The sequence below is a fragment of the Mobula birostris genome, chromosome 22 (assembly GCF_030028105.1).
Source record: "Mobula birostris isolate sMobBir1 chromosome 22, sMobBir1.hap1, whole genome shotgun sequence".
In the NCBI taxonomy this organism is placed as follows: domain Eukaryota; kingdom Metazoa; phylum Chordata; class Chondrichthyes; order Myliobatiformes; family Myliobatidae; genus Mobula; species Mobula birostris.
Window position 1 is genome coordinate 51,747,976 of NC_092391.1, and position 24,357 is coordinate 51,772,332.

Consider the following 24,357-nt stretch of genomic DNA (forward strand, 5'->3'; position numbering starts at 1 on the left):
AAGAAATACGAGATATATACATGAATATACAGGGAATGGAGGAATGAATACCATATACAGACAGAAGAAATTCAGTTGAATTTGACATCATGGTATTGGCAAAGACATCAGGCACTGTAACTGTACTTTACTGTTCTGTATAGTTCTTCACAGTGTCTTTGCTAATATTTAGTCCTCAAACAATGAGAGGTTCTGTGAAAGTTTAACTCTGCGTCTCTTTCCTGATTATGCCTGATCTATTATAAATAAAACCATTATTACTTCACTTTCTCCTACTGTCCACTCTCCTTCCCTATCAGATTCCTTCTTCTCCAGCCAATTACCTTTCCCACCCACCCGACTTCCCCTATCACCTTCCAGCTAGCCCCCTTCCTTTCCAGTCTTTGCCTGAAATGTCTACTGTTTACTCATTTCCATGGATGCTGCTGGTTCTGCTGAGTTCCTCCAGCATTTTGTGTCTGTTGTTTTTTACGTTATTACAGGGATGTTGTCAACAAGTATGATGAAGGGAGTATGGTAATAATATGGAGTTTGGGGAAGATATACCATAAAAACCAGAACAGACTTGCCAGTACTGCAATATCTTGAATGCAATGCTGCTGATAGTTAAAGACATTTATGGAGAAAGAAAGCGAACATGAAAACATTTGGAAAAATCAGAGTAACTGCAAAGTTTAGTAATCAAGAAATAGAAAGAATGATAAATATTTAATATGAAATGAATATTTCAATAAAACGTTGAACATAGAGTCTGTACTATGCTGTAATGTTCTTTAGCCCATGATGTTATAACTCTTAACATCAATCATAATCCTTTCCTCCTACATAATCCTCCATTTTTCTATCATCTATATGCCTATCTAAAAGTGGCTTAAATGTCCCTAATGTAATCAGTCTCCACCACCATCCCATCTCACCTACCTCTGACCTCCCCCCATACTTCCCTCCAATCACCTTCAAATTTTACCCCCTTGTATTTGTCATTTCTGCCCTCAGAAAAGGTCTCTGGTTGTCCACTCTATCTATGCCTCTTATCATATGACCATAAGACACAGGAGCAGAATTAGGCCATTCAACCCATCAAGTCTGCTCCACCATTCTTTCATGACCCAAAACACCCGATGATTCCAGGAACATCACTGAAGATGTGTCCAGAAGCATCAGTAGATGTATGTACACAATATGGCTGATTTATTATCTCTCTCAACAACATTCTCCTGCCTTCGCCCCATAACCTTTGATACTCTGAATAACCAAGAACATTTTACAAAGAGTTTTCCGGGACTGGAGGACCTGGGTTATAGGGAAAGATTGAATAGGTTAGGACTTTATTCCTTGGATCGTAGAAGACTGAGGGGAGATTTGATAGAGGTATACAAAATTATGAGGGGTATAGATAGTGTAAATGCAAGCGGGCTTTTTCCACTGAGGTTGGGTAGTATTACAACTAGAAGTCATGGGTTAAGGGTGAAAGGTGAAAATGAGGGGAAACTTCTTCATTCAGAGGGTGGTGAGGGTATGGAACAAGCTGCCAGTGCAAGTGGTTCATGCGAGCTCGATTTCAATGTTTAAGAGAAGTTTCAATAGGTACATGGATGATAGGGATAAATGAGGGCAATGGTCCCAGTGCAGGTTGATGGGATTAGGCTGTTTAAATGGTTCAGCACAGACTAGATGGGCCAAATGACCTGTTTCTGTGCTGTGCTTTTCTATGATTCTAATGTATCAACCTCTGCTTTAAATGACAAGGCCTCCACAGCCATCTATGGTAATGAATTCTGCAGATTCTAGCTAAAGAAACTCTTCCTCATCTCTGTTCTAAATGGACGTCCGTCTATTCTGAGGCTGTACCCTCTGGTCCTAGACTCACCCACTATAGGAAACATCCTCTCTATATCCACCCCTCTCTAGGTCTTTTAATATTCGATAGGTTTCAATGACATACCCCTCATTCTTCTAAACTACAGTGAGTACAGGACCAGAGCCATCAAACGCTCCTCATCCATTAACCCTTTCATTCCTAGAATTATTCTCACGAACCTTCTCTGGATCCTCAGAATGCCAACTCACCTTTTCTTTGATATGGGGCTCAGAACTGCTCACAATACAAGCACATGACCATACACTTCCCCACACTATATTCCATCTGCCACTTCTTTGCCATTCTCCTAATCTGTCTAAGACCTTCTGCAGACTCCCTGCTTCCTCAGCTGTACCTGCTCCTCCATGTATCTTCATATCATCCGCAAACAACCAAAAAGCCATCAATTCAGTCATCCAAATCCTTGACATATAACATAAAAAAAATCAGTCCCAACACAGACCCTTGTGGAAAAATTACAAGTCATCAGCAGCCAACTAGAAAAGGCCCCCTTTATTCCCACTCTTTGTCTCCTGCCAGTCAGCTAATCTGCTATCCATACTAGTATCTTTCCTGGAAAACCATGGCACTTATCTTGTTAAGCATCCTCATGTGCGCCACCTTGTCAAAGGCCTTCTGAAAATCCAAGTAAACAACATCCACTGAATATCCTTTGTCTGCCCTGCCTGATATTTCCTCAGAATTCCAACAGATTTGTCGGGCAAGATTACCATGCTGACTTTTCTTCTGTTTTGTCATGTGCCTCCAAGTAGCGTGAAACCTCACCCTTAGTAACAGGGTCCAACATCTTTCCAACTACTGAAGTCAGGCTAACTGGTCTATAATTTCCTTTCTTCTGCCTCCCTCCTTTCTGTAAGAATGGAGTGACATTTACAATTTTCCAGTCCTCTGGAACCATTCCAGAATATAGTAATTCTTGCAAGATCATTACTAATGCCTCCACAGTCCCTTCAGCTACCTCTATCGGAACCCTGTGGCATAGTCTTTCTGATCCAGGTGACTTATCTACCTACAGACCTTTCAGTTTCCTTCTTAGTAATAGCAACTACACTCATTTCTGCTCCATGACACTCTTGAATTCCTGACAATATGTCATCCACAGTGAAGACTGATGCAAAATACTTATTACGTTTGTCTGCCATATCTTTGTCCCCCATTACCACCACTCCAGTGTCATTTTCTAGTGGTGCGATATCCACTCTCTAGAGAAAACAACCCAACTTTGTCCAAAGTTTCTTAATAGCTCGAAACCTTCTAATTGAGACAGCATACTGGCAAACCTCTTCTGCATTCTCTCCACATCCTTCCTATAATGAGGCAACTGGAAATGCACAGTCTGACTACATTTTACATAGCTGGAGCATGACTTCATGCAGTGATTAGCGTAACACTATTACAGTGCGAGCTGCAAGATTGCAGGTTCAATTCCCACCACTGTCTGTAAAGAGTTTGTATGTTCTCCCCCTGACCAAGTGGGTTTCCTCTGGGCTCTCCACTTTCCTCCCACATTCCAAAGATATAGGGTTAGGGTTAGTGAATTGTGGGCATGCTATGTTGGCGCCTGAAGCATAGCAAAACTTGTGGGATGCCCAGCACAATTCTTGCTGATTTGATTTGATGCAGACAGTTTCTCAAACTGTATGCTTCAATGTATATGTGACAAATAAATCTAATCTTTAGTCCTTTTAATCTTTACTCAACATCCCTACCAATGAAGGCATGTCATACACTTTCTTTACCATCTTATCTACTTGTGTCGCCGCTTTCAGTGAAATCTGGACCTGAATCCCAAGATCCCTCTGTATCTCAATATTATAAGGATATACCATTAACTACATACTTCTCCTTTCATTTGATCTCTGAAAGTGCAACACCTCATACTTGCCTAGATTACACTTCATCTGTCACTTCTCTGTCCATACCTGTAACTGATCTATTTCCTGCTATGTTCTTTGATAGTCCCTTACATTGTCCACAACTCCACCAATCTTGGTGTTATCCGCAACCTTGCTAATCTACTCCTGCACACCAAATCATTGATATATATCATAAACGACAGAGATCCCATCTATGATCCTTGCAGAATATCACTGATCACAGACCTCCAGCCAAAGTAACAGTCTACTCTACTCTATCTGCTGTGGGCAAACTGGTTCTGAATCCAAAGGTGCAATTTACCATGCATCTCTATCTTCTGAATCAGCTTACCATCAAATGCTTTACTAAAATCCATGAAGATAACATTGAGTGCTTTACATTCAAACACCTTTCTCAGCTCCTCAAGAAAACTTAGTCAAGCTCATAAGACATGACTTTCTCTACACAAGCCATGCTACATGCAAACATGCAAATACGTACGTGTGTGAAACTTCTTTCTGTATCTACAGGAAGGAGAGCTTTGCCCCTTCAATTAAGGAGGGCACTGAGGGCATCTAGAGATTTGTATTGACCAAACAGTTCTAATGATCAAAGACGGCAACTGTAAGGATTTGAAAATTATTTAATTTAACTATTGACTTGTACATTTAGTTATCTTATTCATCATACCTGAGGAACTTTTGTTCTTGGAGAGCCACATTTCTGGCCAGCTGAGGTATTTGAAATCCCAACTGCTCCATGTACTTGGATTCCATGATAATTTCTTCCAGTTCTGGGGCAAAATTCACTTCATATTGACAATTAATGTCAAGCAATTCATCCTGAACAGCCATACTCTGCATTTAAAAACAAATCTTCAGATGAGATATCAGCAGATGGAAAGCTTAGACCATAGAACAGTACAGTACAGGAACAGGCCCTTCGCCTCACAATGTTGTGCCGTACCAAAACTAATCTCTTCTGCCTACACAATGTTACATTTCCTTCCATCTTCCTCATATTCATGTGCCTATCTAAGTGTCTCTTAAAAGCTTCTAATGTATTTCCATTCCCACCATACCAAGCAGCGCATTCCAGACATCCAAGACTCCGTGTAAAACAAAAACATTCCCCTCACAACCTCTTTGAACCTATCCCTTCTCACCATAAATGCACGCTGTCCGGTATTAGGCATTTTAGCCTTGGGGAAATGATATTATCTCTCTCCTCTATTATTACGTGTTGTATGACATAGGCGATCATGGTCCCATGACCATGGTGGTTCTTGGCAAATTTTCCTACAGAGGTGGTTTACCATTGTCCCCTTCTGGAGAGTGTCTTTACAAGACTGGTGAGCCCAGTCATTATCAATCATCTTCAGAGATCGCCTGAACTCGTGAAATACATCGGCTGCTCATATGATCATCCAGCACCTGCTCCCAGGTGCTGCACCTTGCCCAAGGATGACCTGCAGGCTAGCAGAGGGAAGGAGTGTCTTACACTTCCTTTGGTAGAGATGTATCTCCACCGCACCACTTGCCTACTCTACCATGCCTCACATAATCTTATAAACCTCTATCAGATTTCCCCTCAGCCTGTGCCAATCCAAAGAAAACTCTTGGCCTCAGACTTTAATCACAGGGTCATTGGGGTAAATCTGTCATAAGGTTTCACCCTCAAAAGCAAGTAGGTTACTAGGATAAAACTGTCTGGGAGAAAACTATACGTCAAAATTCCTACTTTTGTGGCAGGAACTGTTTTGACCTTCCAGCAGGATGGATTTGCTTGTAGTGTGGAGATTGATGGTATATGTCCTCAACAGAAACAAACACTCAAAATTATTGAAACAGCACCAATTGTCTAGCTAAATTGAAACAATTTCCACACATTTCTAAATTCTGCTACAAATTTGAATAACTCTAATTTCAAGTTAGTAATCAGTAATTGGAGTAATTGACCAAAGCCATGAAGTGGACTTCTTTGCTGATGAAGAACTCCTGAAAGTTGTCAACAGAAGATCCTTTATGAAAATCCCTTCATAAAGTTAAAAGCAATACTCCTATGGAGTTTAACTATTCACATGGAAATATCTCAATGAAGGTTCCTTTAGGTTGTTATAGTCAGGGTGGTAATAGGGATAAGCTACCATTACCTATTAAGTGCTCCCAATGGTGTGCATTTCAAATAGCCTCTGACAACCAAGTCCAGTTCCTGGCCTTACAGTACATGTGGCTAAGCTACTAAGCCCAACGGAAACATTTCTACTGACAGGAGAAGGGCAAAGGCAGGTTACTGGCACCTCAGAACCAGTCACTTTGGGCAGCTAGGGCTCGTCATCTAGGAGAAGGAAAACTCTGACCTCAAAGCTCTGCTGCCTTGTGGCTATACCCACTCATCGGGAAGACATCGGGAGTAAATCCCAAGGGAAAAATCCAGAGCAGGTATCCCTAAGGCAGTGCTACATTGAGTTCAGCATAGATTGGCAACTTCTGCGACACGACTGGTGCCAACCTGTATCGGTCTCTTCTGTTCCTTTGGGTTCATTAGCTGGTGGAGAAGGGGAGCTTGCTACATGGGCAACAGCTTGCTCTCCATATTGTACTGCCCTGGCTTTGCATATCTAGACATCTAGGCTGCAACTTCCATGATTGACCCTGAACAATGGAGGCCTCAGACGTCCAGGAGCAAAATCAATCCCACATTCCTGGCAATGCACAATAATTAACTACAGTCAGGTAGCTTCATTTGGTGCAAAAATCAAATTGCAGGAGGAGCTCTGGGTCAAGAAGCTTCGAGGTATTCACTTCAGCTTGAGACCCTGTTCCAGCATCTACTGTCCCTAGCTTTGCCTGGTGCTAAACGAAAGTGTGCATGAAAAGGGCTGAAGAAAGTTACAAATCAGTGCTGTCCTGGATTTCAGACCCCAGCACTTATGCTCTTTTTCTCTCTACAACCAATGCATTAATTCTAACCCAAGGACATTTCCCACAAGACTGTTTGTCTTCTGTCTGAGAAATGCCAGTTCAGTGCTCAGCTTTGTGCTGACCTGAATTCCATTTGAGCTAAAATTAGAAATGCAGGATAAGTGCAGGTCAAGCTAAATCTATGGAAAGAGAAACAGTCAATGTTAACAGTAGCAAAGGTTCAAAAGAACTGAGGGAAAGGAAAACAAGTTAGTTTACATGGTAGAGGAGATGGGAGAAGCCAAAGGCAATGCCTGTAGCCATGGAAGACTGATACTGTACAGTCTTATCTGGCTGATACTGTACAGTCTGGGTGATACTGTACAGTCTGGTCTGGGTGATACTGTACTGTCTGTAGTCTGGGTGATACTGTACAATCTGCATGATACCGTACAGACTGAGTGATCCGGTACAGTCCGGTCTGTGTGATACTGCACAGTCTCATCTGTGTGATACTGCATGGTCTCGTCAGTGTGATACTGCACAGTCTCGTTGGGGTGATACTGCACGGTCTCGTCTGTGTGATACTGTATGGTCTGGGTGACATGGTACAATCTGGTTTGTGTGATATTGTACAGTCTGGTCTGGATGATACTGTACTGTCTGTAGTCTGGGTGGTACTGTACAGTTTGGTTAGAATGATACTGTATAGTCTGGTCTGGATGATACTGTACTGTCTGTAGTCTGGGTGATACCATACAGTCTGCATGATACTGTACACACTGGGTGATCTGGTATAGTCTGGACTGTGTGGTACTGTACAGTCTGTGGTCCGGGTGATACTGTACTGTCTGTTGCCTGGTTGATATAGTCTGGTCTGGGTGATACTCTACAGTCTAGGTGATACTGTACAGTCTGGTCTGGGTGACACTGTACAGTATGAATGATACTGCACAGTCTCGCCTGGGTGATACTGCACAGTCTCATCTAGATGACACCGCCCAGTCTCGTCTGGGTGGTATGGTACAGTCTTGTCTGGGTGATACTGTACAGTCTGGGTGATGTGATACAATCTGGTTTGTGTGATACTGTACAGTCTGGTCTGGGTGACACTGTACAGTCTTGCCTGGGTGATACTGCACAGTCTCGTCTGGATGATACCGTACAGTCTCATCTGGGTGGTATGGTACAGTCTTGCCTGGGTGATATGGTACAGTCTCGTCTGGGTGATACCGTACAGTCTCATCTGGGTGGTATGGTACAGTCTTGTCTGGGTGATAATGTACAGTCTGGGTGATGTGATACAATCTGGTTTGTGTGATACTGTACAGTCTGGTCTGGGTGACACTATACAGTCTGGGTGATGTGGTATTGTCTGGTTTGTGTAATACTGTACAGTCTCATCTGGTTGATACTGCACAGTCTGGGTGATGTGGTACAGACTGGTCTGTGTAATACTGTACAGTTTTGTCTGAGTGATACCGTACAGTCTGGGTGATACTGTACGGTGTGGTTTGTGTGATACCGTACAGTCTGGTCTGGGTGATACTGTACAGACTGGTCTCTTGGGACTTGCTGAATAGACCAGAGTACACCAGTGAGGGAAATGGGAAAGAAAAAGAGTGGAGAAGAACAGTGAGAACAAATGACCAGTCCTGATACAAACAGAAAGCAGGAACAAACTTCCTGAAGTGCAGTATTCATGACTGAGTGCTGCATTATAGGTGAGGTGGTGTTCCTCCATCATTTCAACAGGAAAGAAGTAAGGGATTTGGGCCTAATATGACCAAATGGGATTTGCATAGATAGACACTCAATCAGCATGGATGAGTTGGGACTGTTTCTCTGCTGTATTATTCTATAGCTCTAACACTGAAGGTCATTGTGTGATACTATATATCACATTGTGTGATTGTGACCACAGAGAACAAGGTCAAAGAGGGAATTAGAAAATAAACTAAAATAGCTGGCAACCATAAAAACTATTTGTTTCCACAGATGCAGCCTGTCCCACTGAATCTTGCCAGTATTTTCTATTTTTATTTCAGGCTGTTTTATTCCCATTTAGGAACTAATTTAACTGCTCAAACTCAATTTTAGAATGGACAAACTCTTCAAATCGGTCAGGACCTCATTAAAATCCAATCAGTGCTAGTGAAATAAAAATTGTGCTTACACAGCAAAACTTAGTTGTCACACTAATATCTTAGAAGTGAATATTTCTTTTAAAATGGAAATGCTCTAATACTAATCATAAAAAGAACACCCACCAACTTTTCAAACTTACTGGATCGACGTGAACCAAACTTGCTGAATTGACCTCTGCTGTATTAATCCTGACAAGCAGGCTTTGCTTCAATAGAATGTGCAACTTTGTATTTATCTCACTTTGCCAGTGTTCATACAATTTATCTTCATAGGCTTTCATCCTCTTTGCCACCTCCAGGTATTTTGCTTTGGTCTATAAAGTGAATAATTTATTGTTAGAATTTACTTCATATTTCTTGCAACAAACACAATGGAGACTACAGGGGTGTCACAGAAGAACAGAATAAGTCATAGAATTCTACAGAATTCAAACAGGCTATTTGGCCCAACTCATCTATGCCAACCAGTGAGAACCCATCCATAATCAACAAACTCATTCGTAAGGCCAGTGATGTTGTGGGGATGGAACTGGACTCTATGACCGTGGTGTCTGAAAAGAGGATGCTGTCTAAGTTGCATGCCATCTTGGACAATGTCTCCCATCCACTACATAATGGACTGGTTGGGCACAGGAGTACATTCAGCCAGAGACTCATTCCTCCAAGATGCAACACTGAGCGTCATAGGAAGTCATTCCTGCCTGTGGCCATCAAACTTTACAACTCCTCCCTTGGAGGGTCAGACACCCTGAGCCAATAGGCTGGTCCTGGACTTATTTCCTGGCATAATTTACATATTACTATTTAATTATTTATGGCTTTATTACTATTTAATTATTTATGGTGCAACTGTAACGAAAACCAATTTCCCTCGGGATCAATAAAGTATGACTATGACTATGACTAGGACTATACTAACCCATTACTCATCATTTGGTCCATGTTGATCTTTGCACAAGCTACTTTTGCGCTCACCTTGATATTTAAGTGGTGCCAGTGAATCAGTTTCTACCACTCCCAAGAACAGCACACCAGCTACTCACTGTTCTCTGGGTGAAGAAGACCCCCCCTCACCACCACTCCATGTCTCTTCACTTTATGTCCTCCCTTTTCATTTACTTCTAATATGGGGAAAGGCTTCCTGCCGTCTACCCTATCTATAGCATGCATTGTCTTTTATACTCCAATTGTGTGCTCTCTCTTTACCCTCTCTGCACCAGGGAAAGCACGCTCACCCTCTCCAGTCTTTCACAGAGTCATAAACTCACAGGAAGGTACAACACAGAAACAGACCCATCAGCCCATCTGAGCTGTGCCAAACCATTTAAGCTGCCTACTCACATCGACCTATATTGGGACCATAGTCCCCCATACCTCTACCATCAGTGTACCTATCCAAACTTCTCTTGACTCATCACCTCTGGTTGTAGTCCCATCCAAACTCAGTGGAAAAAGCATGCGTGCATTTACCCTATCTTTATCCCTCATAATTTTGTATACCTCTATCAAATTTCCTCTTAATCTTCTATGTTCCAAGAAATAACGTCCTAATCCATTCAATCATTCCTTATAACTCAGGTCCTCCAGATCAGACAATATCCTTGTAAATTTTTATTGTACTCTTTCAACCTTACTTACATCGTAACTGTTGATAAGTGACCAAAACTGCACACAGTACTCTATATTAGGCGTCACCATTGCCTTATACAACTTCATCATAAGATCTCATCACCAGTACTCAAATCTTTGATTTATAAAGGCCAATGTGCCAAAAGCTTTCGTTATGACCCTATCTACCTATGATGCCACTTTCAATTAATTATGGATCTATATTTCCAGATACCTTTGTTCTACTGCACCCCTCAGTGCCCTACCATTCACTATGTAAGACCTATCCTGGCTGGTCTCACCAAAGTGCAACACCTCACACTTGTCTGCATTAAATTTTCATCCACCATTTTTCAGCCCATTTTTCCATCTGGCCCAGATCCCAATGAAAACCATGATAGACTCCCTTGCTGTCTACTACAGCCCCACCCTTGGTGTTATCTGCAACTTTGCTGATCCAGTTAACCACATTATCTTCCAGATCATTGATATAGATGACAATCAGACTAACTGGCCTATAGTTTTCTTTCTTTTGCTTTTCTCCCTTCTTGAACAGCAGAGTGACATTTGCAATTTTTCAGTCTTCCAGAACCATTCCAAAATCCAGTGATTTTTGAAAGATCATTACTAGTGCCTCCACAATCTCTTCAGCTACCTCTTTTAGATCCCTGGGGTGTACACCATCTGGTCCAGGTGACTTTATCTACCTTCAGACCTTTCAGTCTCCCAGAAACCTTCTCCCTATAGTGGTATCTTCACACATTTCATGCCCCGACACCTGGAATTTCCACCACACTGCTAGTGTCTCCCACAGTGAAGACTAATGCAAAATACTTATTCAGTTCATCCGCCATTTCCTTGTCCCCCATTACTACCTCTCCAGCATCATTTTCCAGCGGTCCGATATCCAATCCCACCTCGCTCTTACACTTTATGTGTCTGAAGAAACTTTTAGTATTCTCTTTAATATTATTGGCTAGTTTACTTTCATATTCCATCTTTACCTTCTTCATGACTTTTTAGTTGTCTTCTGTTGGCTTTTGAAGACTTCCCAATCCTCTAACTTCCCACTTATTTTTGCTCTATTATATACCCTCTCTTTGGCTTTTATGTTGGCACTAACTTCTCTTATTGGCTACGGTTGTGTCATCTTTTCTTTAGAATAATTCTTACCCTTTGCTGTATATATATCCTCTGCCCTCTCAATTAATTCCAGAAATTCCAGCCATTGCTGCTCTGCTGTCATTCCTGCCAGTGTTCTTTTCCAATCAATTCTGGCCAGCTCCTCTCTCATGCCTCTGTAATTCCCCTTACTCCACTGTAATACTGATACAACTGACTTTAGCTTCTCCTCCTCAAATTTCAGGGTGAATTCGATCATATTATGATCACTTTCCCCAAGGGTTCTTTTACTTTAAACTCTCCAATTAATTCTGTTTCATTGCACAACACCAACCCAGAATAGCTGATCCCCTAGTGGGCTCAACCACGAGCTGCTCTAAAAAGCCATCTCATAGGCACTCTAGAAAATCCCCCTCCTATAATGAAGTACCAACCTGATTTCCCCAATCTACCTGCATATTGAAGTCCCGCAAGATTGTTGTTACATTGTCCTTTTGGCATGTATTTTCTATCTCCCATTGTAATTTGTAGACCACATCCTTACTACCATTTGGAGGTCTGTATATAACTCCCATCAGGGTCTTTTTATCCTTACAGTTCCTTAGCTCTATCCACAAAGATTCAGCACCTTCCGACCCTATGTCATCTCTTTCTAATGATTTGATTACATTTTTACCAACAGAGCAACGTCACACCCTATGTCTTCTTGTGTGTTCTTTCGATACAAAGCGTATCCTTGAACATTAAGCTCCCAGCTACAATCTTTCAGCCGTGATTCAGTGATGCCTACAACATCATCCCTGCCGATCTGTAACTGTGCTGCAAGTTCATCTACCTTATTCTGTATACTGCGCACGTTCAGAAAAAACACCTTCAGTCCTGTATTCATCCTTTTCGATTTGTCCGCCTTTGACGTTGTAACTCATCCTATTCACTGCAATTTTGTCCTTCAACAACCTCTCCTCACTACACATTCCCACTGTTTGTAAACCAGCTACCTCATCTTCAGCACTACGATGCCTGTGCCTTTGCTACGATACTTCTTGCATTGAAATATATGCAGCTCAGGACACTAGTCACACATGATTCCTTTCAGTTCCTAACTTTGTCTGCGGATTGTTAGAAGCTGCAGCCAGATGTAGTCTCGCAGTTTTAGGTGTCAGGGACACTGGCAGTCTCCCTGCCTTCCCACATCCCCCAAGAGTAGCATAAAACTATCCTGCCTGGCATCTCTACTACCCTAGCTGAGCAGATATGAAAGTGGGGGTGGGGGGGGGGGACTTAACCTTGAACTTTTCTTTTCTTCTCTGTCTGTGACTGAAGTCTGCCTTCGCAGAAGCCTCGAAGAATTGAAGCCTCAAGATCACCACTCTGCCTCTGTCCACAGACAACGGTTGCTGCTTTTGCCCCTGCTTTCCTTTAATTTGCTCTTGCTAATCAATCACAAATGCTGATTGGTCACTGGTCAGAGCTCTTTATCGCTATACCGATCTACTGCTACCTTTGGTACTCAGCCAGTGGTCCTGATTGAAGTCCCCTCCTCTGAAAACTTCTGCTGTCTGGATTGGCCACCTATCAAAGCTCCTTTTTGCTGTACCAACCTGCTGCTGCCTTTCGTACTCGAGTAGTGGACCTGACTGAAGTCCCCTCCTCTCAAAACTTCTGCTGTCTGGACTGGCTGCTGGTCAAAGCTCTTTTGACAAGTTAGATGAGCATTCTAAACAAAAGCAGGATTAGATTTAACTCAAGCAATTCCTTTCTAAGGTGGTCACACACAGGAAAAGTGCCCATTAGCCAAAGTACCAGGCAGTGCCACAATCCAGCCATGACTCGTCAATCAAAACAATGCATACAGATCAGTAGATGCAGGAAATAACAGGTCACTTCCCTCCGTTGGGATAGACAACCCATAGACAAAGGGCAGAGAGCCAATCTATCCAGCTATACCTTTAATAACTTCATACACCTCAATCATAAAGGGTCTTCGGCCCAACTACTCCATGCCAACCACAGCACCATCGCTGCTAGTCCCAATTACCATGTTCAGCCCATAAGCCACTAAGCCACTCAAACCATGTACCTCCCAAATGACTCTTAAATGCTGCAATTGTACCCACCTCAACTACCTTATTGGATCACTCTTCAAACTCTGTTACTCCAGGGAAAACAAGCCGAGCTGATCCAATCCTCCTCCATAATCAAAGTCCTTTATCTCAGACTATGGTCTGGTGGACCTTCTCAACACCTTCTCTGGTGCAATCACACAGCTAGCTGAGTACAGTTCCGTGTCAGAATGGTGTGACTGAAAGAAACATGCAGAAACTAGGATATCCATCCTCCTGCTGCCTTGACGGTAGCAGTGATGGTTTCAAAGGTGCCATTGAACCCCGGTGATAGATTTGAACAAGGTGGATTGTGGGTGACAGTTCCAGTGATGGGTGGTTTGACGATTAGATGTCAGGGGTATAAAAAGGGAAGAGAAATAAAAGTGCCACAAGGAAAAATATTTGAACACAGTATGTGCCTGGAATCCAGAATGGACTGCCTTCAGGTGCAGCGGAGGCAGATTTCATCATAGCCTTCAAGAAGAAATTTTCAAAGGGTGTTGAAGGGAGTGAGTTGGCAGAGACACACTGGGTTAAATGAGCACCTTCTGCACAGTAATTGTTCCATGCACCTGTGTCTCTGTAACTTAATGGCTTGACTTTATTCCTTTGAACATAAAAGATTAAGGGGAGATTTGTTAGGGGTATACAAAATTACGAGGGGTATAGATAGGGTAAAATCAAACAGGCTTTTTTTCACTGAGGATGGGTGGGACTACAACTAGAGGTCATGGGTTTAAGGGTGAAAGGTGGAAAGTTTAAGGGAAACATGAGGGAAAACTTCTTCACTCAGAGGGTGGTGAGACAGTGGAATAAGCTAACAACAGGAATTCTGCAGATGCTGGAAATTCAAGCAACACACATCAAAGTTGCTGGTGAACGCAGCAGGCCAGGCAGCATCTCTAGGAAGATGTACAGTCGACGTTTCAGGCCGAGACCCTTCGTCAGGACTAACTGAAGGAAGAGTTAGTAAGAGATTTGAAAGTGGGAGGGGGAGGAGGAGATCCAAAATGATAGGAGAAGACAGGAGGGGGAGGGATGGAGCCAAGAGCTGGACAGGTGATTGGCAAAAGGGGATACGAGAGGATCATGGGACAGGAGGTCCAAGGAGAAAGACAAAGGAGGGGGGGGAACCCAGAGGATGGGCAAGGGGTATAGTCAGAGGGACAGAGGGAGAAAAAGGAGAGTGAGAGAAAGAATGTGTGTATAAAAATAAATAATGGATGGGGTACAAGGGGGAGGTGGGGCATTAGTGCAAGTTAGAGAAGTCGATGTTCATGCCATCAGGTTGGAAGCTACCCAGACGGAATATAAGGTGTTGTTCCTCCAACCTGAGTGTGGCTTCATCTTTACAGTGGAGGAGGCCGTGGATAGACATGTCAGAATGGGAATGGGATGTGGAATTAAAATGTGTGGCCACTGGGAGATCCTGCTTTCTCTGGCGGACAGAGCATAGGTATTCAGCGAAACGACCTCCCAGTCTGCGTCGGGTCTCACCAGTATATAAAAGGCCACATCGGGAGCACCGGACGCAGTATATCACCCCAGCCGACTCACAGGTGAAGTGTCGCCTCACCTGAAAGGACTGTCTGGGACCCTGAATGGTGGTAGGGGAGGAAGTGTAAGGGCATGTGTAGCACTTGTTCCACTTACAAGGATAAGTGCCAGGAGGGAGATCAGTGAGGAGGGATGGGGGGGGACGAATGGACAAGGGAGTCGCATAGGGAGCGATCCCTGCGGAAAGCAGAGGGGGGGAGGGAAAGATGTGCTTAGTGGTGGGATCCCGTTGGAGGTGGCGGAAGTTACAGAGAATAATATGTTGGACCCGGAGGCTGGTGGGGTGGTAGGTGAGGACCAGGGGAACCCCATTCCTAGTGGGGTGGCGGGAGGATGGAGTGAGAGCAGATGTGCGTGAGATGGGGGAGATGCGTTTGACAGCAGATTTGATGGTGGAGGAAGGGAAGCCCCTTTCTTTAAAAAAGGAGGACATCTCCCTCGTCCTGGAATGAAAAGCCTCATCCTGAGAGCAGATGTGGTGGCGACAGAGGAATTGCGAGAAGGGGATGGCATTTTTGCAAGAAACAGGGTGAGAAGAGGAATAGTCCAGATAGCTAAGAGAATCAGTAGGCTTATAGTAGACATCAGTGGATAAGCTGTCTCCAGAGACAGAGACAGAAAGATCTAGAAAGGGGAGGGAGGTGTCAGAAATGGACCAGGTAAACTTGAGGGCAGGGCGAAAGTTGGAGGCAAAGTTAATAAAGTCAACGAGCTCAGCATGTGTGCAGGAAGCAGCGCCAATGCAGTCGTCGATGTAGCGAAGGAAAAGTGGGGGACACATACCAGAATAGGCACGGAACATAGATTATTCCACAAAGCCAACAAAAAGGCAGGCATAGCTAGGACCCATACGGGTGCCCATAGCTACACCTTTAGTTTGGACGAAGTGGGAGGAGCCAAAGGAGAAATTATTAAGAGTCAGGACTAATTCCGCTAGACGGAGCAGAGTGGTGGTAGAGGAGAACTGATTAGGTCTGGAATCCAAAAAGAAGCAGAGAGCTTTGAGACCTTCCTGATGGGGGATGGAGGTATATAGGGACTGGACATCCATGGTGAAAATAAAGCGATGGGGGCCAGGGAACTTAAAATCATCGAAAAGTTTAAGAGCGTGAGAAATGTCATGAACATAGGTAGGAAGGGATTGAACAAGGGGGGATAAAACCGTGTCGAGGTATGCAGAAATGAGTTCGGTGGGGCAGGAGCAAGCTGGGTCAGTGGAATAAGACGTCAGTGCAAGTGGTGCATGCACGCTTTATTTCACCGTTTAAGAGAACTTTCCATAGGTACATGGATGGTAGGGATATAGAGGTCTAGGGTCCCAGTGAGGTTGATAGCAGTAGAGGTTTTAAATGATTTGGCACAGATTAGATGAGCTGAAGGACCTGTTTCTGGGCTGTACCTTTCTATGACTCTACAAGTCAATTGGCCTCCGTATTGTGAGAAAATATGTAATTGTAAGAATAACGTTGAAATAATTAGCAGTGATATGATTATTAATCACCAGACCTTTGCTGTGTCACTTTGCCATCTGTTTATGATATCTAAACTATTAAAATTTATGTCACAATATTTTACTCAAATAAATTTGCAGCACCAATATCTTAACATATTTGCCTTCCAGAAGGAAAACGTCTGCCTTTGCTGATTCATGCACCCAATGATTAATATCCAAAGATTGAAGTCCAAAGTACTTACCGCTTTCCCTTGTTCACTTGCCAGCATCTCAGGCATTTTTTGAAAGTGAATGATGACGTGTTTAATTCGGTGAAAGAGGGAACGCTCCCAGTGAATGGCTCCAGAAACAGGAGGTTGATTCTTGGTCACGGGAGGATTATTTGCATTATTGGTGAACAGGCTGTTCATAATATCAACCTGTAAAAACAAGTTATCTATCAAAGACACTGATCAGGAGAATATTAGCATTGACAGAGGTTTGGCCACAGAAGAAGAAAATTGAGAATCAGGGTCATTTTCAAACTACCAACCAATCACCAGCAGGGTACAACATGGACCAATATTAAGACCTCAGCTATTTACAAAACCACATAAATGAGTTAGAAAGGAACTACTGTACCTGCATTGGAGACAGATTTGCTGCTTTAGAGGAGACCACAAAGAGCCTGCAAAGGGTAAAGCAAGACTTGGCAGAAGTATACTGGGGATTAGAAAAGCAGGGTGCTATTTAAATGGAGACGACAGAATGCTGCTACGTAGGAGATTTGTTTCTTGTACATGAATCAACAGTAGGGTCAGCAGGTAATCAAATGGCAAAACATGTTGTTACTGGGGTGTTAATGGGACCACCCCTGGAGTGGAAAAGTTACTTATGTACTGCCCTGGTTCACACCTTGACTGTTATGCTGTAGGTATTTCATTTAGCAGCTCTGTAAGAGCTGTTTGTTCTGTTTTCAGCCTGCTTGGGTTATTGTTGAAGATAAGGGATGATGTGGAATGCGTGCCATCCAATTAGCGAGAAGTTTTTCTTGGTGCGGGACAATCAGGTTGGTCTTGGGCTTTTGTTCGAGAGGAAGTGAAGAGAGATGATGCTGGGGAGAACTGGTCGTAGCATACAATCCGCTGGGAGACCCGCTTGTTTGAGATGGATTGAGAGCGATGTTCGGAAGATGATGTGTGCTTTCACATTGACTGAGGGCCCAGCGCATGAGTGACAGAGAAATTCAAGATGAGCTTCAATTTGTGCATATTTGACTATCTAATTAGAATGGGCCCTTTTCTTTTTGTTATTCTTTACTAACCCTTCAGTTAAGATTCACAAATATAATTCCTTTAATTGTATGCAGTGTGCTGCCTGTTATTTCGTGGCATTCATTTGTAACAGGGTAGCAAATGACACAGCACCCACACAAACAGGGGGTTCGCACCTCAATCTCACACGTATGGCGGTGCGGTGCCAGAGATTGTCTTCCCTAGACTTACACAGTTGAAGAAACCAGAGTGCTTCACTTAATTATTTAGAGATACAACGCGGATAGGCCCTTCCAGCCACACAGCCCAGCAACCCTCGACAACCCTGATTTAAACCTAAAGACTGTACAAGTTACCACGACCGATTAACCTATTCGGTACACCTTTGGACTGTGGGAGAAAACCAGAGGACCCAGAGAAAGCCCATGCATTCCACAGGGAGGACGTACAGAGGACGCCAGAATTGAACTCTGAACTTCGGCGCCCAAGATGTAATATCAACACGTTAACTGATCCCCTACTATGGCAACCAGCACTGGAATACATGAGCTCTTTGTGGATGTAACAGGGTAGATTGGACTACTGGTAGGCATTCAATAAGGGTACAGTACAAAATAAAAGTGCACGTCTTTGGTGGCAACATGTATTTTCAAATGGGCCATTGCAACTAATGATGTGCTATGGGAATCAAAGGTGATCATTAATGAATTGGACAAAGAAACTGGGTGCACTGTGGCCAAATTTGCTTATGATACAAAAGCAGGTAAGTTAACAAGTTGTAAAGAGAACACAGTAGACAGTTTAGTTGAAAATTTAGGTCGCATGGGATTTAGAGTCATAGTCACAGAACACTGTAGCATAAAAATGGGCCCTTTGGCCCATCGAGTCTGTGACGAACCATAATCTGCCTAGTTCCATTGACCTGCACCAGGACCATAGCCCTCCATACCCTCCCATCGATGTACCTATCCAAACTTCTCTTAAATGTTTCATCACCTTCTGAGAGAAATTTCCCTCACGTTCCCCTTAAATATTTCACCTTTCACCCTTAACCCATGACCTCTGGTTGTAGTCCTACTCAATCTCTGTGGAAAAAGTCTGCTTGCATTTACCCTATCTATACCCCTCATAATTTTGTATATCTCTATCAAATCTCTCCTCATTCTCCTACATTCTAGGAAATAAAGTCCTAACCTATTCAAGCTTTCCCTTGTTCAATCCCTTCCGACCTATGTTCGTGACACTTCTCACGCTCTTAAACTTTTCGATGATTTTAAGTTCCCTGGCCCCCACCGCCTTATTTTCACCATGGATGTCCAGTCCTTATATACTTCCATCCCCCATCAGGAAGGTCTCAAAGCTCTACGCTTCTTTTTGGATTCCAAACCTAATCAGTTCCCCTCTACCACCACTCTGCTCCGTCTAGCGGAATTAGTCCTTACTCTTAATAATTTCTCCTTTGGCTCCTCCCACTTCCTCCAAACTAAAGGTGTAGCTATGGGCACCCGTATGGGTCCTAGCTATGCCTGCCTTTTTGTTGGGTTTGTGGAACAATCTATGTTCTGTGCCTATTCTGGTATCTGTCCCCCACTTTTCCTTCGCTACATTGATGACTGCATTGGCACTGCTTCCTGCACACATGCAGAACTCGTTGACTTTATTAACTTTGCCTCCAACTTTCACCCTGCCCTCAAGTTTACCTGGTCCATTTCCGACACCTCCCTCCCCTTTCTAGATCTTTCTGTCTCTGTCTCTGGAGACAGCTTATCCACTGATGTCTACTATAAGCCTACTGACTCTCACAGCTATCTGGACTATTCCTCTTCTCACCCTGTCTCTTGCAAAAACGCCATCCCCTTCTCGCAATTCCTCCGTCTCCGCCGCATCTGCTCTCAGGATGAGGCTTTTCATTCTAGGACGAGGGAGATGTCTTCCTTTTTTAAAGAAAGGGGCTTTCCTTCCTCCACTATCAACTCTGCTCTTAAACGCATCTCCCTCATTTCACTTACAACTGCTCTCACTCCATCCTCCCGCCACCCCACTAGGAATAGGGTTCCCCTGGTCCTCACCTACCACCCCACCAGCCTCCGGGTCCAACATATTATTCTCCGTAACTTCCGCCACCTCCAACAGGATCCCACCACTAAGCACATCTTTCCCTCCCCCCTCACCCCGCATTCCGCAGGGATCGCTCCCTACGCAACTCCCTTGTCCATTCGTCCCTCCCATCACTCCCCACTGATCTCCCTCCTGGCACTTATCCGTGTAAGCAGAACAAGTGCTACACATGCCCTTACACTTCCTCCCTTACCACCATTCAGGGCCCCAAACAGTCCTTCCAGGTGAGGCAACACTTCACCTGTGAGTCGACTAGGGTGATATACTGCGTCCAGTGCTCCCGATTTGGCCTTTTATATATTGGCAAGACCCGACGCAGACTGGGAGACCGCTTTGCTGAACATCTACGCTCTGTCCGCCAGAGAAAGCAGGATCTCCCAGTGGCCACACATTTTAATTCCACATCCCATTCCCATTCTGACATGTCTATCCACGGCCTCCTCTACTGTAAAGATGAAGCCACACTCAGGTTGGAGGAACAACACCTTATATTCCGTCTCAGTAGCCTCCAACCTGATGGCATGAACATCGACTTCTCTAACTTCCGCTAAGGCCCCACCTCCCCCTCGTACCCCATCTGTTACTTATTTTTATGCACACATTCTTTCTCTCACTCTCCTTTTTCTCCCTCTGTCCCTCTGAACATACCTCTTGCCCATCCTCTGGGTCCTCCCGCCCTTGTCTTTCTTCCCGGACCTCCTGTCCCATGATCCTCTCGTATCCCCTTTTGCCTATCACCTGTCCAGCTCTTGGCTCTATCCCTCCCCCTCCTGTCTTCTCCTATCATTTTGGATCTCCCTCTCCCCCTCCAACTTTCAAATTCCTTACTCACTCTTCCTTCAGTTAGTCCTGACGAAGGGTCTCGGCCTGAAACGTCGACTGCACCTCTTCCTACAGATGCTGCCTGGCCTGCTGCGTTCACCAGCAACTTTGATGTGTGTTGCTTGAATTTCCAGCATCTGCAGAATTCCTGTTGTTCAAGCTTTCCCTATAACTCATGGCCTCAAATCCCAGTAATTTCTCTGCTCTCTTTCAAACATACTTCATCTTTCCTATGGGTGGCGTCCAAAACTTGACATAATACTCCAAATTAGGTCTCACAAATATCTTAAGCAATTTCAACATAACATCCCAGCTTTTGTACTCAATATATTGATTTATGAAGGCCAACGTGCCAAAAGCTTTCTCTACAACCCTATCTACCTGATACTTTCAAGGAATTAGGGATCTGTATTCCCAGATCCCTCTATTCTACCTTATTCCTCTGTGCCCTAAGGTTCGCCGTGTAAAACCTATCCTCATTGGTGCTCCCAGACTGGAACACCTCACACTCCAGATCCTGCTGCAAGCTTTGATAGCCTTCCTTGCTGTACACTACACCTCCGATCTTGGTGCCATCCCAGAGTAGCTGATCCAGTTTACCACACTATCGCCCAGATTGTTGATATAGCTGACCAACAACAATGGACCCAGCACTGATCCCTGTGGTGCACCACTAGTCACAGGCCTCCAGTCAGAGAGACAACCATCAATTACAACTTTCTGTCTTCTCCCACAAAGCCAATGTCTAATCCAATTTACTTCCTCATTTCAAAAAAAGCAACGTAACGGACTTTTAACATCGTAAGCCAGTGAGTTGTTTGTTATGTCTCCCCTCTCGCTGTGAAACGGTGACCTCTCTTTTTCCCTTATTAGGGAAAGAGAGAGCCTGTGGTATGTCGATTACCAGGTGAAACGCGAAGTCTTTGGGGTAACTGCAAGTCTGTGCCTTTGCTGTTGCTGCTTTGCTCATGCTTGAGTGCTCGGTGATGAGTGCTGTTGCCTTTTTTTTTGCTGGTGGGGGGAGGGGGAATTGTTGTTTGCTGCCGCTTACGCGCAGGAGGGAGGGGAGCTGGGGGGACTTTGGGTTTCTAATATTTAACTGTCATTCATTCTTTGGGGCACTCCTCTGTTTTTGTGGATGGTTGCAAAGAAAAAGCATTTCAGGATGCATACTGTATATGTTTCTCTGACATTAGATGTACCTTTGAAATCATGGAACATTAACTATCTTCCAATCCTCTGGCACCTCACCCATGGCTAACAATGTTTTAAATATCTCTGCTTGGGTCCATATAATTTCTACATTACCCTCCCACAGGGTCTGAGGGAATACCTTGTCAAGCCCTGGGGAATTATCCACCCTAATTTGCCTCAGGACAGCAAACACTGTGTCCTCTATAATCTGTATAGGGTCCATGAAATCGATGATGCTTAGATTCACTTCCATAAACTCTGTCTCCCAAGTAAATACAGATGCAAAAATTCCATTTACGATCTCCCCCATCTCTTTCAGCTCCACTCATAGATTACAATTCTGGTTTTCCAGAGGACTAATTTTGCCCCTTTTGTTCTTAATATATTTGTAGAATCCCTCGGGATTTTCCTTCACCTTGTCTGCTACAGCAACCTTATGTCTTCTTTTCGTCCTCCTGATCTCCTTAAGTATTTTCTTGCATTTCTTATACTCGGTAAGTACCTCATTTATTCCTACCTGCCTATGCCTACTATGCCCTACCTACTTTATCCTTTTTTTTAATCACTAATTTTTTATTGCAACACCAACAAATTACATTCAATACAACCAGTTGCTGATTACATTTTGACTGTTTAACTTTATCTTGACCAGGACCACAATATCTCTTGAAAACCAAGCTTCCCTAAACCTGTTATCCTTGCTTTTTATTCTGACAGGAACATACAAACTCTGTACTCTCAAAATTTCACTTTTGAAGGCCTCTTACTTACCAATTACACCTTTTCTAGAAAAGAATCCACACTTGCCAGATTCTTTCTGATACCATCAAAATTAGCCTTGCTCCAGATTAGAACCTCAACCTAAGGACCAGACCTATCCTTTTCCATAACTACCTTGAAACTAATGGCATTATGATCACTCGATGCAGAGTGTTCCCCTCTCAAACTTCTGTCACCTGCCGTCTCATAGGAGATCTAGTATCTCACTCTCTCTCTCATTGGGACTTCTATGTACTGATTAAGGAAACTTTCCTGAACACATTTGACAAACTCTTTCCCATCCAACCATATTACAATATGGGATTCCCAGCCAGTATGTGGAAAGTTAAAATCACTTACTATCACAACCTTGTGTTTCTTGCAACAGTTTGCAATCTCTCCACAAATTTGCTCTTCTAAATTCCACGGACTGTTGGGTGGTCTATAATATAATCCCATTAATCTGGACATACCTTTCTTATTCCTCAGTTCTACCGATAAAGCCTCACTAAACAAGCTCTCCAGTCCATCCTGTCTGAGAACCACCATGATATTTTCCCTCGCAAACACGAGGAATTCTGCAGATGCTGGAAATTCAATCAACACACATCAAAGTTGCTGGTGAACGCAGCAGGCCAGGCAGCATCTCTAGGAAGAGGTACAGTCGACGTTTCAGGTCGAGACCCATCGTCAGGAGTAACTGAAGGAAGAGCTAGTAAGAGAACAGTGGGGGTGGGGTGGTGTGAGGTGAATGGGTGATGAACAGTGGGGGTGGGGTGGGGTGGGGTGAATGGGTGATGAACAGTGGGGGTGGGGTGGTGTGGGGTGGGGTGGGGTGGGGTGAATGGATGATGAATGGTGGGGGTGGGGGTGGGGGTGGGGTGGGGTATGGTGAATGGATGATGAACGGTGGGGGTGGTGTGTGAGGTGAATGGATGATGAATGGTGGGGTGGGGGTGGGGGGTGGGGTGGTGTGAGGTGAATGGATGATGAATGGTGGGGGTGGTGTGGTGTGAGGTGAATGGATGATGAATGGTGGGGGTGGGGGTGGGGGTGGAGTGGTGTGAGGTGAATGGATGATGAACGGTGGGGGGCGGGGTGGTGTGAGGTGAATGGATGATGAACGGTGGGGGTGGGGTGGGGGGTGGGGTGGTGTGAGGTGAATGGATGATGAATGGTGGGGGTGGGGTGGGGGTGGAGTGGTGTGAGGTGAATGGATGACGAATGGTGGGGGTGGGGGTGGGGTGGTGTGAGGTGAATGGATGATGAATGGTGGGGGTGGGGGTGGGGGTGGGGTGGTGTGAGGTGAATGAATGATGAATGGTGGGGGTGGGGTGGGGGTGGGGTGGTGTGAGGTGAACGGATGATGAATGGTGGAGGTGGGGTGGGGGTGGGGTGCTGTGAGGTGAATGGATGATGAATGGTGGGTGAGGGGTGGGGGTGGGGGGTGGGGTGGTGAATGGATGATGAATGGTGGGGGTGGGGTGGGGGTGGGGTGGTGTGAGGTGAATGGATGATGAATGGTGGGGGTGGGGTAGGGGGTGGGGTGGTGTGAGGTGAATGGATGATGAACGGTG

At 44.3% G+C, this 24,357-nt stretch overlaps 1 protein-coding gene across 2 annotated transcripts in view; it reads right to left on the reverse strand.

Moving 5' to 3' along the window:
* Positions 1-24,357, reverse strand: part of dnah10 (dynein axonemal heavy chain 10) — a 283,837-nt gene that overhangs the window by 205,208 nt on the left and 54,272 nt on the right. For both annotated transcript variants that reach the window (XM_072240729.1, XM_072240730.1), the window contains 3 exons: positions 16,877-17,053; positions 8,930-9,103; positions 4,430-4,596 (listed from right to left, as the gene is read on the reverse strand). In XM_072240729.1, the coding sequence (XP_072096830.1) occupies positions 4,430-4,596; positions 8,930-9,103; positions 16,877-17,053 (518 nt within the window). The remainder of the gene's footprint in view (positions 1-4,429; positions 4,597-8,929; positions 9,104-16,876; positions 17,054-24,357) is intronic.